Source organism: Taudactylus pleione, unplaced genomic scaffold (assembly GCF_031769625.1).
Source record: "Taudactylus pleione unplaced genomic scaffold, aTauple2 ptg001110l, whole genome shotgun sequence".
NCBI classification, from domain to species: domain Eukaryota; kingdom Metazoa; phylum Chordata; class Amphibia; order Anura; family Myobatrachidae; genus Taudactylus; species Taudactylus pleione.
Genome location: NW_028285511.1, coordinates 5,557 through 21,432, shown reverse-complemented (window position 1 = coordinate 21,432; position 15,876 = coordinate 5,557). Strand labels below are relative to the sequence as shown.

General features: G+C 55.8%; 1 protein-coding gene across 2 annotated transcripts; it reads right to left on the bottom strand.

Moving 5' to 3' along the window:
• Positions 1-8,396: 8,396 nt before the first annotated feature.
• PHF23 (PHD finger protein 23) lies at positions 8,397-15,570 on the bottom strand. 2 transcript variants are annotated; one of them, XM_088461848.1, is made up of 5 exons: positions 15,438-15,570; positions 13,509-13,540; positions 13,320-13,418; positions 12,355-12,778; positions 8,397-8,847 (listed from the first exon to the last, which is right to left on the bottom strand). In XM_088461848.1, the coding sequence occupies exons 1-5, from the start codon at positions 15,472-15,474 to the stop codon at positions 8,645-8,647; spliced, it is 795 nt and encodes a 264-aa protein (XP_088317974.1). In that variant the 5' UTR covers positions 15,475-15,570; the 3' UTR covers positions 8,397-8,644. The 2 variants fall into 2 exon arrangements, with proteins under 2 accessions (XP_088317974.1, XP_088317975.1); XM_088461849.1 differs by having other exon boundaries at positions 13,320-13,415.
• Positions 15,571-15,876: the final 306 nt, after the last annotated feature.

The following is a 15,876-nucleotide window of genomic DNA, read 5'->3' as shown; positions in this document are numbered from 1 at the left end:
AAAAAAGAGAGAAAACTGGAACACTCGATAACCATACTCACAGAAATGGGAGACGGAAAACCGGTGACCAGTCACACAGCCCATTTGAAGCCAGGTGCGTCAGGGCGGGCGCCCTGTGGACCCTATGGACTTCGTAGAAACAGAGATAACAAAGGTAAGTTCTTACCATATCTCTTGTTTTCTACTTCAGGGTCCATAGGGGGTCCACAGGGTTGACCTTGGGGATGTCCCAAAGCAGTTCAACCAAGGGAGGGGACGCTCCTGTGCTGAGAGGAGAATCCGCCGCCAAAAAGGAAGCATCCTGAGAGGCAAAGGAAAACAATGCCTAGAACCTTAAAAAGGTGTAGACAGAAGACCAGGTGGCCACCTAGCAAGGCAAACCAGCCAAGGCGCCACCGCGAGCCACCCACGAGGGTTACATGGCCCGAGAAAAAAACAAGCAGCAACAACAGAAAGGCCTACCCATGGGTAGGCCCCTGAAGAAGACCTACGAGGCCGTCCAGCCAACATATGGCCATAGGCCGGCCATCCTTTCCTGTTAAAACCAAAAATCTCAGACCACCAATAAGGAGTCCGATTTCCGTCAGGAACTTGAATGGATCACATAAATCCACAGAGGCCGGACCACAGTCAATGAGGCCACACCAGCCGAGAGGACTGGGGACTGAATGGCCGCACCATAAGTTCCAGAATAATATGGAACCTGAAAATCACTAAGAAGAAACACAGGGTGAGAGCAACTCACACCCTAACAAGATGCCCTCCAGAAGAGGGAGCCACATGAGAACGCTCCCAATTCCGACACTCACCTGGTTGATATAAACTCCCTGATAGAAAGAGAGAAAGCCAAAGCAATAGACCATGTAATGGCTATTACAACCAGCGGTTCCATTAACTTTCCCCGGAGTTAACGAAGAACCACTCCTAACTCCCAAGGAGACCCTAGGGAGGACAAATGGAGGCATAATCCAGAAAACACTCCAAAGGATGAACTGGATATCAGAGCGGAGCAATTCCATAACCTAATCATACTGACAGTGTAGAGATCTGCACTGTCAGGAAGGCCAGGCCGAGGGAGAAACCCAAGCCAGCCGGAAGGAATGCCAGAAAATCTGGAAATCCTGGACACCAGAGGATCGTATTGATAGGTATAATACCATAAGAATTATGGCTGCCACAGATTGTGGTAGGTCCCAGCAAAAGCTGATCCATGTGCTCCAATCATTCCAACGATGACAAAGCCATGGAAGCCGTAAGACCACTATAGGGACGTAGTCAAAGACAAACGACCCAGGTCCAAGGCAAACCCCAGGACCCTGAGACAACAGGTCTGGGTAGCGAAGCATCAGGAATGGAGTATCGATGGAGAGACTCCGAAAAACCAAGTACCCCTGACATCTGGGGCAATCAGGAGCCACCAGCAGGAAAGCATCTCTGTCTCTATTGAAACACTTCCCTCGAGGAAGAATGGAGACTGGAGAACACAGGTACGCAAATTGGAAGAACCCCTTCACCGACAAAGAGTCACTGAAGGTTGCTTCAGAATCCCCAGAGTTGGACTGTAACACCATAGTGTGATAGAGTCAGAAGGCCATGAGGGTCACCTCAGGAGGCCCCCCCCCCCCCTGCTCACCAGGAGATGAAACCTCTCTTGGGGAAGAGACTAGTCCCCGGGATGCACGTCGTAACGGCTGAGGACTCCCGCTTCCCAATGGAGAGCACCCGAAATGAACACTGTCGAGATGGTCGGGAGGAGACCCTCAGACAATGCCCGAATGTATGACATACCTGACATTGCCACCCAACGAACAGTATTGCTAAAAAGGAAGCCACTGTTCTGACCCTGTCGGACTGAACTTTTTCAGGTTCACCTGGAAACAAGGGCTATGCCAGAGTGAAGCCCAAGACAGGCTAAAGTTCCAACAAGTTAATTGACAGGGTGGAATCGACAGACATCCAATTGCACTGAAATGGATGCGAACCAGACACTGTCCTTAGCAAAGAATACCCTGGACGAGATGGCCATAGTCACCCGAAAAGGGACCGACTTGCCTCCGGGGAGAGCATCATCGTTTGAACAGTGATCCGACAGAAAAAACTCGTTCCATCTGGAGATAAGCCAATTATGGAAAGGCCTGGAATGGAACTGAGCCCATTCCACCCTTCCAAAGGCAGACACTGAATAGTGGACCATGCATCCCAGAGTGTAAAGACATATGGCGACTGCGCAGACATCCATGTACTCCTAATGGAAGAGTGGAGATGCCGTCTTAAGCCAGAAGAATTCTCAGATTTTGAGAATCCAGCAGGGCTCCTAGGTGAAGAATACCCAGAGAGGGATGCAGGGAGGACTTTTTTCCCCTTGATTAAACGTCTGCACCCTGAAGAACCCACAGTCAACCAGACCCGGCTGTAAAGTACCCCGGTGATCCTGCTAAGAGCAGGAGGCCATCCAGGTACAGGAGCATTGGGATATACTGAACAGAAGAACTGTCAGAAAATCCAAAACGCTGGTAAACCCCTGTGGGGCTGAGATCAGTCCCAACAGGCAGAGCCCGAAAAATCGTAAGTGCTGTGATACAGCAAACCTCAGTCCATGCTGAGGTAAGGTCTCTGTAAGTACCCGTAGGCACGCGTCCTGTATATCCAGTGATACCATAAAGTCCCCGGGTTCCAAACATAGTATGATGGAGCATAGGGATTGCTTCCTGAACCCAGGTAGCTTTAGGAACTGGTTCGGGGAATTGAGACAGAGAATAGGCCAAAGAGGACCATTCAGCCACCGCACCAGAAAGAAAGCAGAACAACCAGTCCCTCGCTGAGAAAGTGGGGATGGCCCAATTAGCTCCGCTTACCGCAACAACTGTATAGCTTTCTGGATTTGTAAGGCCCTGTTCCGAATAAGGGCCTGCGTACCATCACATGGAAATAGGCCGCCTGAGCAAAGAGAGGGCGTACCCTCCTACCCACGTAGCCGCGGCAACTAGACACTAGTACCGGGCAAACTGAGAAATCGCCATCTCCCAGTGGTAGGCCTGTCTCGTCAGGCTGACGATATATCCGTTGGTTCAGAAGCAGGATCGGCTGGCAGTCCAGGCCTGCTCGGAACTGGATATGTCGGCCCTTGTAAAGGCCGACAGTCTATGAAGAAACAGACCTTTAGGCTGACCCAGAGGACAAAAAGACTTAATAGTCTGAGGCCCTATAGTGAGCATAGCTGACGGCGGGAAATTTGTACTGCCACTGTCAAGGTCAGGACCCAACAAGATATACCCTATAGATGGTATCTGCACCTCTGCATTCCCAGAGCGCAGCCATAGGGTATTACGGAGGATACCATCGCAGCCGGAACTCTGAAAGTTTGGAGCTGGTATCCAATATAGGCATGTCCACCTATGACAACTGCATATATTACGTGAGCGACCAAATACACTTGAACCCCAGACGTGTTGGAGGGGAAAAACATTACAAATACATCAGCTCAGTATGCAATAGTATTAACCAACCATGCTATAGCCATGGTAGGATGGGTAACAAGCCCTGAAAGCGAGTATACTGATTTCAGGCAGAGTTACCACCTACGGATCAGAAGAATCCGACCACGCAGGAATGGGATGCGTAGTAATGTCTGTAATCATACGAGTAACACGCCCATCCACCCCAGGAGGGGCTCATGATGACCCTCAGGGAATTTGGGACAGGAGACCAAACACTGTTGTAATACCTCATATCTGGCAACAGCCAGAGTCCCGCCCTGCGATCCACCCGCTAGTCAGCAACAGGGACCCAGAAGGCACGTAATACTGAGGGTGTATGATACAGGTGCAGGTCAACATTCACTCTAACCAGAATGGACCTGCTACCAGCCCTAAAACAGGGATAAAAATACTTGAGATAGGCTTCCCCCCGTGTAAGAGGGAAAGAGCCCAAAACAGTATCCAGTTCACGGTAGAGCCAAGTGGGAAGTAACCACAGGGCGTCAACCACGCCAATTTGCGTTTCATAGAAAAACGACTTCCACCCAGGGTGGCTGTTGTGGTAATCCCTGCAAGGGGCATGACAGACTATTGTGGCACCAGGGGGAATTCATATACTCGAAAAAAACCCTGTAGGGAGCGGTAGTCTGTGTCACAGGGGAAGAGTGCAAGAAACTGCGAGATACCCTGAGATGAAAAGGGCAGTATGGTGAAGTAACCACAAGTGAGGTACAACAATGGGGCCCGCCCGGCGATCCGCAATTGAGAGGATCCCGAGAAAACAAACCGCCCAAGGGGGTCGTGAAAGAGGCCAGCACCAGATGACGCCACATACAGAACCCTTTAAGAGTTAAATCCTCCGCACTAACACCTGCAGCACATGGCTTGCAGGATAGTAAAAATGGGTGCAGTATAACGCTCTATCTCCTGGTCAGACATATCTGACCAAGCCTTGTGATCAAGCAGCGCTATACTGGTCCTGACTGAAACTAAAAATTAGCTGCAGGGACCCATTTTCAGCGTATGCAACACACAGTTCCACTCAAAATATGGCAACGTGCAGCACGCAACAGTATGTGACAAACCTCACAAATATTAACAAGTATATAAATGTGAGGTCTCAGAACCACCCCAAGTACAGCTGTATTAGGGCAGATAAAGAAAAGGGATAGATATACACTGACAGGTGAGAGAATAAAGTACAGTCACCACTAGCATAAGTCACATACAATGCAGATATATACATATATACATAAACATGTCATATAATATACTGCACTATTACACTGCATGCAACTTGCCCAGATTCAGTGTCTGGGAAGGCTACAGCGCTGTGTACACTGACCTGATGGTGAGGTACGCAGGGGGACTGGACTCACTGCCATCTCCGGAGATTTCTGCTGCACCACAGAGAAATGGCCGCTGGAGACCTCAGAAGAAGCGTGGCCCGCGGAGGAAGCAGCTCAGCGACGCCAGACTATGGATACTGAAAGGCGCGCTGAGCTGAGGGGAGGAGCCGCTGTAACAGGGAAGGCTGTCTCCCCTGGCCGGCTATTAACCCCCGGGACGCCGGCTCCCTGCACCGAACACTAAGTCCCTGGTGGTCTAGTGGACACACGGGGTATGGGGGGCCCGCCGCCACTGCCGGCGCCTCCGGTCTGTCCCCAGAGACCGGAGGCACAGGACTGCATTTCAAATGCGCGGATCACCGCAAGCGGTGACCCGCGCCTTACCTGCTCCCCGTGGATCCGGCAGCAGTCCTGGGCGCCCGCAGAGTCCGGCTAGTACAGACTCTGGGGTCCCGCTGAGATCCCCAGATCTGTACTGGCGTCTCAGCGCCAGCGGGGTGACGGAGCGGCAGCTTAGACGTCCTATGGACAGTCTGACGCTGCCGCTCTGAAGAATCCAAAGGAAAAATAAAAAACTCTGTCCTTCAGAAAAAATAAAGCTTAGGGGCTGCTAATCAGCTCCCCACTGCACTAAACGGTGACCCGACTCCGGCCGGGCACCAACTTAAACTGAGGTGCCTCTGGCTGGGGGTGGGGTTATAGGGAGAGTGGACCCAAGTGCATCCTGGGAGCTAAAAGCTTTAACTGCGTGGTGCCCGGATTTGGTTCCCAACCTATACCCCAAGGTCAACCCTGTGGACCCCCTATGGACCCTGAAGTAGAAAATTAGAAGTTCATGACCTAAGTCACAGAAGGGCGGAAGGTCGACCTGGACACAGTCATTGTGGCTACCATCCTGACCAAAACAGGAGCACAGCCAATGACCTGAAAGCGGAAGAGCCCCTATGGCCTTCCTGAAGTCTGTCAGCAAGCCAGAAATTAAGCCAGAGAGTTCACCTAACCGCCAACAAGGATGCGGACACCTGAAGTCAGGACACCAGTAGCTATTGTCGCTTCTTCAATACAAGAGGCCACCCTCTGATGTTCTCACCTGACTCTCTTTAGGAGAGCCTCATCTGCATCTGTCCAACCTCCAATGGCTTTAGCTACATAAGCAGAGGTCAGGACTGGATGCGCGATAGCGTCTGCAGAATAGAAGACATTTTGAGGAAAGTTCCATTGTCCTGTCCAACAGATCCCAAGGGATGCCATATTTGGATCAGGTATGGGAGCGTAAGCGGGCCAAGTGAGCATTCCCTGAGGAGGATGAGGCTCATTATGCTCTGACCGCAGCAGGTAGAGAATTGAAGGAGGCAAGGAGCTTAGAAACCTGGAGGTGCCTATTAGGGCGAGCCCTCCGTAGAAGGTTCACACGCTGCACAAATGACGGGAATGCAGAAACCGCCTACCACAGTATGAAAACGCTAGCCTCAGGGGTCTGTAACCTACCGCACCTGGTATTCCCAGGCGGTCCAAGTACTAACCAAGACATGACCCTGCTTAGCTTCTGAGATCATTAGGTGCATTTAGGGTGGTGTGGCCGTAGTCCTCGGTAACCTTGAAGCGAAGAACAGCTCATAGCCTGTTAAGCCGGGCGCTACATTTAGCTGCGGTATGGGATAGACAAAGGTCAAATATTATACAGTGTCCCAATGAGCTGAGGAACATCCAATTACCAGGCCGTAGTGGGAATAAAACATAGGACCTCAGAGCTGTGAGGCAGTAATGAGCCTGAAGTGCGGTTCTTCTAGGCCCAGTAAGGATACTAGTAGGGGGAACGGGCCCTGGGGTTGCCAGTCTGTGTGACGGGCACACTTGACGCTGCAGGGGATGTGCACTGGTCCTTAGCCAACTGCAACCTTACCTATGAGAGAGGTATCTAGGCCGGCTTCAGGAGGAAGTCATGGCTGACTGACACTCTGCTGCCAACCACAGGACACAGAGCCCATGGTGGTACGGAGCCTGAGGAGAAAGTGCAGGAGGTACAAGTCCCGCAGTTACACAGCCCTGAGGCACCCTCACAGCCCTGAGGCACCCCCATCCCTGGGTGTTCTGCCCTAGGAGAACCTGAAGTAATCCAGGGCAGGCCACGCACACCAGCTAGGAAAACACCTGTTTGCAATAAAAGGGGGAGAGCAATGACTGTGACCTCACCCCACAATAAATCGGGGATTTACAGAACTGTCAGAGGAAACTGATAAATAAAATGTATGAACACAAATCCCTGCACACAGAGACTCAATGCTGTAACAATGGCCAGATAATGCTCAACAATCCAGACCCTAGGGTGTAGATAGGAGCGTAGTGTATAACCGGAGCACAGAGGGAGGGAGACAGGAGACCCTCACTCTCTCCATACACTGAGTGAAGCAGACACAGGGTAAAATGGCCGCTCAGTGTGACAGTTTTTGAGAGATTCCCTGTGGCATGGCTGTCGCAGTGAGGGGGCGGGGAGGGGAGAGCCTACCTCCTCCTTGCTGATACTAGATCCCTCAGGGCACTAATGAAGCGCTCCATTGCCTGTTCCTTGGTGGTCTAGTGGAGGCGCCAGGCAGCCTGGGCGACTGTCAGCACCGCCGGCGGTCTCCCACACCAGTGGTAACAGTCGCTGCAGCTCATCTCACCTTAGAGCACCGTCGGTGCTCTCTTCCCCGGCGTCCAGCTGAGGGTCCCCGGAGTGTGCTGTGGAACCGGCCGAGGTCACTGACTCATCACCAGTGCAGCGACCGCCGGCGCTGGGTGGAGCGGCAGAGCGGGCGTCCTATAGGACACCTAGCGATGACCACTCATGTTGTAAAAAAAATAATTAAAATTAAATAAAATTTAGACAGCAGAGCAGTCTCTAACGGAATCGGTATGATAACGCCGGACATCAGCCAAGCGGATAAAATACAGATGCCGGAAGATGGCGATCCCCACAAGGTAAATGAAGAGGCTATCCCCTAACCCTCCCTTAGGAACCCCTAACCCCCGCAACCTAACCCTCCCACGGGGGTGCCTGACCCTAACCCCCGCAACCTAACCCTCCCCCCGGGGGTGCCTGACCCTAACCCCTCCCTTCCCCTAGCCTAACCCTAAGTCTCCCCGGGAGACCCTAAACAGAACCCCCACCCCCTCACAGCTATCCACTCCCGACGCCCAGCTTACCTACAATCGGTATGCCAGGCGTTGGGATTTCGGTGTGGAGCTAATGATAGGCATCGTTATTTAGACCGCCGGCTTCCTGACTACATACCGTATCTAACATGTGCCTTGCTCCTGCAGGCACCAAACTAAACTGGCCCGGCTGGGGGCGGGGTATAGGGGGGTGGGGGAGGAGCCAGGGCTGCTAGGAGAACTTATGAAGATATGGCTGACGGTATGTTCACGGTAATCAGATACCAGTCTGGTGGCCACAGCGGCTGGCCCGGTACAGACTAGGCTGCGTACACTGGAGACGGTCTGTATGTGGAGTTTCTGGCTCAGTAACTGTGACGTGAAGCCGGAGGGACACATCTGGGGGGTGTCAGTGACACAGGAACCAGCACTGCTATACACAAAGTAACTTTTATTTCTGGGATAGAAACAGGAATTATTACAGGGAGGGCAGAAAAAAAAATAAAGTTTCTGTCCACTATTTACACAAGATGAGCAGAGCACTTAGTGACCTGTACGCAGGTGTGAGCGCAGAGCTCTGCGGAGGAAAACACGCCGCCATCCTTCTCATCACCCTCCCAATAAAACCTCCGCCCCATGGTCTGCACTCAGTCCAAGTCTGATTTGGGGGGGAGTTGTGGGGTGTCAGGGTTCCTCTTTGGGCCCTGTGCTGCCCCCATTTCTTCCTTCCCTGCACTTCTGGCAGTAATAGATGTCGGGTACGTTACTCTTCCGAATCTTCGCACAGGAGAGATGAACCCATGTACAGCAAATGTTACACTCGATCATCGGGCGGCCGGCGAATGGCTTCTCGCAGTAACACGTCACCAGGTCCCACGAATCATCTCCTGTGGGAAGAGAGAAACAAGTTGTGAGCTGCGTCTGACCGACAGGAGAGCGGGCGCCGAGGGGCGCCTGACCGACAGGAGAGCGGGCGCCGAGGGGCGCCTGACCGACAGGAGAGCGGGCGCCGAGGGGCGCCTGACCGACAGGAGAGCGGGCGCCGAGGGGCGCCTGACCGACAGGAGAGCGGGCGCCGAGGGGCGCCTGACCGACAGCAGACCCTGCGCCGAGGGGCGCCTGACCGACAGCAGACCCTGCGCTGAGGAAAAAACGCAGAGCAACCGCTACAGAGGTAACAGCATTTATTAATCAGAACAGTAATAACCCGGAGAGGACAACAAGCTACAAGGAGGAAACTCGTACACACACCCCCTCCCCTCACTCATACAGATGCAGCCCCCTCCCCACACTCGTACACACATACAGGTGCAGCCCCCTCCCCCCACTCATATAGGTGCAGCCCCCTCCCCCCACTCATACAGGTGCAGCCCCCTCCCCCCACTCATACAGGTGCAGCCCCCTCCCCCCACTCATACAGGTGCAGCCCCCTCCCCCCACTCATACAGGTGCAGCCCCCTCCCCCCACTCATACAGGTGCAGCCCCCTCCCCCCACTCATACAGGTGCAGCCCCCTCCCCCCACTCATACAGGTGCAGCCCCCTCCCCCACTCGTACACACCCCCTCCCCACTCATACAGGTGCAGCCCCCTCCCCCCACTCATACAGGTGCAGCCCCCTCCCCTCACTCATACACACACAGGCGCAGCCCCCTCCCCTCACTCATACAAACACACACAGGCGCAGCCCCCTCCCCTCACTCGTACAAACACACACAGGCGCAGCCCCCTCCCCTCACTCGTACAAATACACAGACGCAGCCCCCTCCCCTCACTCGTACACACACACACACAGACGCAGCCCCCTCCCCTCACGTATGTTATCCTGCAGGCAATGCCCATTCCAGCCTGGGAGCAGAGTAAGGAAACACCAGGCCCTGATTCACCTTCACAACATGGACACTAGGTGGCACTGTTCCATATCCATCCATACGGAGGACACGTTGGTCTAGTGCTACCCTGGAGACCTACACCCTAGACTACACATAGCCAGCATCTCTACCTGGAAGACTAGAACATATCCCCCAGGAAAAAATGGCTAAAGTAGGGTCCCAGCAAGGCAAGAGGGTTAGGGCAGGGCTGGCAGGACAGAGCAGTCAGCGCGGCAGGACAGAGCAGTCAGCGCGGCAGGACAGAGCAGTCAGCGCGGCAGGACAGAGCAGTCAGCGCGGCAGGACAGAGCAGTCAGCGCGGCAGGACAGAGCAGTCAGCGCGGCAGGACAGAGCAGTCAGCGCGGCAGGACAGAGCAGTCAGCGCGGCAGGGCTGGCAGGACAGAGCATAGGACATAAGTCAGTATAAGGCAGGACAGAGCAGTCCGCAAGGCAAGAGGGTTAGAGCAGGGGCCAGAGAGCAGTCCGCAAGGCAGGCAGGAGAGAGCAGGGGATGGGAAGCAGTCAGTAAAGCAGGCAGGTGAGAGCTTGGGAAGCAGTCAGTAAGGCAGGCAGGTGAGAGCTTGGGATGGGAAGCAGTCAGTAAGGCAGGCAGAAGAGAGCATGGGAAGCAGTCAGTAAGGCAGGCAGGAGAGAGCTTGGGAAGCAGTCAGTAAGGCAGGCAGGAGAGAGCTTGGGAAGCAGTCAGTAAGGCAGGCAGGAGAGAGCTTGGGAAGCAGTCAGTAAGGCAGGCAGGAGAGAGCTTGGGAAGCAGTCAGTAAGGCAGACAGGAGAGAGCTTGGGAAGCAGTCAGTAAGGCAGACAGGAGAGAGCTTGGGAAGCAGTCAGTAAGGCAGGCAGGCAGGAGAGAGCATGGAATGGGGAGCAGTCAGTAAGGCAGGATGGTGAGAGCTTGGGAAGCAGTCAGTAAGGCAGGCGAGCTTGTGACGGTAAGCAGTCAGTAAGGCAGGCAGGTGAGAGCTTGGGAAGCAGTCAGTAAGGCAGGCAGGAGAGAGCTTGGGAAGCAGTCAGTAAGGCAGGCAGGAGAGAGCTTGGGAAGCAGTCAGTAAGGCAGGCAGGAGAAAGCTTGGGAAGCAGTCAGTAAGGCAGGCAGGCAGGAGAGAGCATGGAATGGGGAGCAGTCAGTAAGGCAGGCAGGTGAGAGCTTGGGAAGCAGTCAGTAAGGCAGGCGAGCTTGTGACGGTAAGCAGTCAGTAAGGCAGGCAGGTGAGAGCTTGGGAAGCAGTCAGTAAGGCAGGCAGGAGAGAGCTTGGGAAGCAGTCAGTAAGGCAGGCAGGAGAGAGCTTGGGAAGCAGTCAGTAAGGCAGGCAGGCAGGAGAGAGCATGGAATGGGGAGCAGTCAGTAAGGCAGGCAGGTGAGAGCTTGGGAAGCAGTCAGTAAGGCAGGCGAGCTTGGGACGGTAAGCAGTCAGTAAGGCAGGCAGGTGAGAGCTTGGGAAGCAGTCAGTAAGGCAGGCGAGCTTGGGACGGTAAGCAGTCAGTAAGGCAGGCAGGTGAGAGCTTGGGAAGCAGTCAGTAAGGCAGGCGAGAGCATGGAATGGGGAGCAGTCAGTAAGGCAGGCAGGTGAGAGCTTGGGAAGCAGTCAGTAAGGCAGGCGAGCTTGGGACGGTAAGCAGTCAGTAAGGCAGGCAGGTGAGAGCTTGGGAAGCAGTCAGTAAGGCAGGCAGGAGAGAGCTTGGGACGGGAAGCAGTCAGTAAGGCAGGCAGGTGAGAGCTTGGGGAGCAGTCAGTAAGGCAGGCAGGCGAGAGCTTGGGGAGCAGTCAGTAAGGCAAGCAGGCGAGAGCTTGGGGAGCAGTCAGTAAGGCAGGCAGGCGAGAGCATGGAATAGGAAGCAGTCAGTAAGGCAGGCAGGTGAGAGATTGGGGAGCAGTCAGTAAGGCAGGCAGGAGAGAGCATGCAATAGGAAGCAGTCAGTAAGGCAGGCAGGAGAGAGCTTGGGAAGCAGTCAGTAAGGCAGGCAGGTGAGAGCTTGGGGAGCAGTCAGTAAGGCAGGCAGGCAGGAGAGAGCATGGAATGGGGAGCAGTCAGTAAGGCAGGCAGGTGAGAGCTTGGGAGGCAGTCAGTAAGGCAGGCAGGTGAGAGCTTGGGACAGGAAGCAGTCAGTAAGGCAGGCAGGTGAGAGCTTGGGGAGCAGTCAGTAAGGCAGGCAGGTAGGTGAGAGCTTGGGACGGGGAGCAGTCAGTAAGGCAGGTAGGTGAGAGCTTGGGACGAGGAGCAGTCAGTAAGGCAGGCAGGAGAGAGCTTGGGACGGGGAGCAGTCAGAAAGGCAGGCAGGCAGGAGAGAGCTTGGGATGGGAAGCAGCTAGTAAGGCAGGCAGGAGAGAGCTTGGTACGGGGAGCAGTCAGTAAGGCAGGTGAGAGCTTGGGAAGCCTATGAGGTGCGGAGGGAAATGCTGCAGGGTGGTAATTGCGTAGTACGCAGGCACGGTCACCACACAGTAGGAACTTACAACGTGGGGTCATGGAGAAGTGTTATATTATGTGCATTATAATAAACCTCACCTGATTCCACCATGATATCTTCATCCATCACCTGTGTATCTGCGTCACTGGAGCTGCCACCGCCGTCCCGACTGCTTTCTGCGCTTGGAGGTGGCTGAGGCGCAGGTGGGGATACCAAGGGTCGCTCTCCCCTATCCTCATCATCAGTGTCCGTGTCACTGAGCCTCATACCAGCTCCCCCTCGGTGCCTCTGCCTCCTCTTCCTACGACTGCTCCTCTTCACACGGGAATGTTCTCCTCCTTTCCGCTTACTGCTGCTCCCTGCCCCATCCTGACTCTTCGCCTTCATCACGAAAGTCTGGATAGTGCTGAGGTCAGAGGCGGCAGGTGCTAGGGTACCGCGTGGGGCGTCTGGAGATTCGCAGCTGTCGCTCTCCTCCGTCCGATGAGGGGAAGTGGAACTTGGGGGTGTCCATGACCTCTCCTAATGGGTAGATACAGGATATGGCGTGTTACTGACAATCTGGGCCTGGGTAAGGGGATGGCGTTATCTTGACCACCACATATTCTTGCTGAAAAGACCAGCCTATAAGCCTCGGGGAAGTAGGGGTGACTGGCCTGTTATTTTGGGACAAGTGAAATAAAATTAGGTGTCAGTCACATAGGTGGGGGGTGGAGGAAATGGGGTAACGGGTTAGTTTACATTAGACAATTTATTGAACATGACAACAGAGGTTCCTAAACTCGGTCATCAAGGCACTATAACAGTCCAGGTTTTATGGATATTCATGCTTGAGCACAGGTGACTTGGTACCTCCTCATTCAGTTAAACTATTTGTGTTCAACCACGGATATCCTTAAAGCCTGGTATGTGGACACTCTGGGAACCACTAACAATAAAGTAGATGTTATGATCAAAGACCATAATGCACAAAACTATGTGGCTCCTCCCACGGGTGACAAACGATAAGCCCCGCCTGCCGCGCGGAGAGGACTGGTCAGCGCCCGAATACTCCCGCACTCACCTCCTTGGTAGGCGCGGGGATGTAGCCAGCGTAGGCGAGGACGAAGGAGCAGAACCGGTTAAAGTCTTCCACTGTCCGGGAGCGTTTCTGGGGGGGCTGCTGTGTACATAACATCTCACCATTAATGAATCAGCACTTCAATAGCAGAAAGGCCCATCACCCCCACAATGTGCTCCCCAATAACCTTACCTGAGGCACTGACTTCAGACTCAGAGAGGGATCTGAAAGAATAAATACACATAAACCTTCCAGCAACAACATATCCCCCCGTTGTGTATCACTGTCTGTGTCCCCAATCTGTACCGGGGATGGGATGGGGGAATCTATACCCCACACAACCAAACTGCCCAGCTAGCACCCCCATCTCTCTCACACAGGGACTCCCCTGAAAGCCTCCCTCATCATGCTCACACAGAGGCCCCGGCAGCCTCCCCATCTCACACACACACAGAGGCCCCGGCAGCCTCCCCATCTCTCACACACACAGAGGCCCCAGCAGCCTCCCCATCTCACACACAGGCTCCCCAGCAGCCTCCCCATCTCACACACAGAGGCCCCAGCAGCCTCCCCATCTCACACACAGAGGCCCCAGCAGCCTCCCCATCTCTCACACACAGAGGCCCCGGCAGCCTCCCCATCTCTCACACACAGAGGCCCCGGCAGCCTCCCCATCTCTCACACACAGAGGCCCCGGCAGCCTCCCCATCTCTCACACAGACAGAGGCCCCGGCAGCCTCCCCATCTCTCACACAGACAGAGGCCCCGGCAGCCTCCCCATCTCTCACACAGACAGAGGCCCCGGCAGCCTCCCCATCTCACACACAGAGGCCCCGGCAGCCTCCCCATCTCTCACACACACAGAGGCCCCGGCAGCCTCTCCATCTCTCACACACACAGAGGCCCCGGCAGCCTCCCCATCTCACACACACACAGAGGCCCCGGCAGCCTCCCCATCTCACACACAGAGGCCCCAGCAGCCTCCCCATCTCTCACACAGACAGAGGCCCCGGCAGCCTCCCCATCTCTCACACACACAGAGGCCCCGGCAGCCTCCCCATCTCTCACACACACAGAGGCCCCGGCAGCCTCCCCATCTCTCACACACACAGAGGCCCCGGCAGCCTCCCCATCTCTCACACACACAGAGGCCCCGGCAGCCTCCCCATCTCTCACACACACAGAGGCCCCGGCAGCCTCCCCATCTCACACACACACAGAGGCCCCGGCAGCCTCCCCATCTCACACACAGAGGCCCCAGCAGCCTCCCCATCTCTCACACAGACAGAGGCCCCGGCAGCCTCCCCATCTCTCACACAGACAGAGGCCCCGGCAGCCTCCCCATCTCTCACACACAGAGGCCCCAGCAGCCTCCCCATCTCACACACAGGCTCCCCAGCAGCCTCCCCATCTCACACACAGAGGCCCCAGCAGCCTCCCCATCTCACACACAGAGGCCCCAGCAGCCTCCCCATCTCTCACACACAGAGGCCCCGGCAGCCTCCCCATCTCTCACACACAGAGGCCCCGGCAGCCTCCCCATCTCTCACACACAGAGGCCCCGGCAGCCTCCCCATCTCTCACACAGAGGCCCCGGCAGCCTCCCCATCTCTCACACAGACAGAGGCCCCGGCAGCCTCCCCATCTCTCACACAGACAGAGGCCCCGGCAGCCTCCCCATCTCACACACAGAGGCCCCGGCAGCCTCCCCATCTCACACAGAGGCCCCGGCAGCCTCCCCATCTCTCACACACACAGAGGCCCCGGCAGCCTCCCCATCTCACACACACACAGAGGCCCCGGCAGCCTCCCCATCTCACACACAGAGGCCCCAGCAGCCTCCCCATCTCACACACAGAGGCCCCAGCAGCCTCCCCATCTCTCACACACAGAGGCCCCGGCAGCCTCCCCATCTCTCACACACAGAGGCCCCGGCAGCCTCCCCATCTCTCACACACAGAGGCCCCGGCAGCCTCCCCATCTCTCACACAGACAGAGGCCCCGGCAGCCTCCCCATCTCTCACACAGACAGAGGCCCCGGCAGCCTCCCCATCTCACACACAGAGGCCCCGGCAGCCTCCCCATCTCACACACACAGAGGCCCCCGCCCCGTCCTCCTACCTTCGGCGCTGTCCTCCCCCATGGCAGCCTCCAGCATGTCCGGCTCTTGGGCCCCTCCGGGGGCCAGACACCGATCTCCGTCACTGCCCCCTCCCGCCGCTCCGGCCGCCGCACTGCCCGCCGGGAGCTGTAGTTCACTAGACGCGGAGAGAGGAGAGACCACGCCCACTGCCGGGGGACGGGACTACACCTCCCAGCAGGCATTGCGGCCGTCAGACGCACGGGCTGCTGGGAGCTTAGACGTTTCGCGCATGCGTGGAGATGTGTCCGTCAGCTCGTACTGCGCCTGCGTCACCCTCCGCCCGCTGCATGACGGGAGATATTACCTCACCATAGCGTCATAGCGAGTCACGCGACCCTTATCCGCCTCACCATTGTGTACCCGCCGGGAGGGGGCGACGTGAGGGAGAAGCTGGAGGGCGGGAGGGGGCGACGTGAG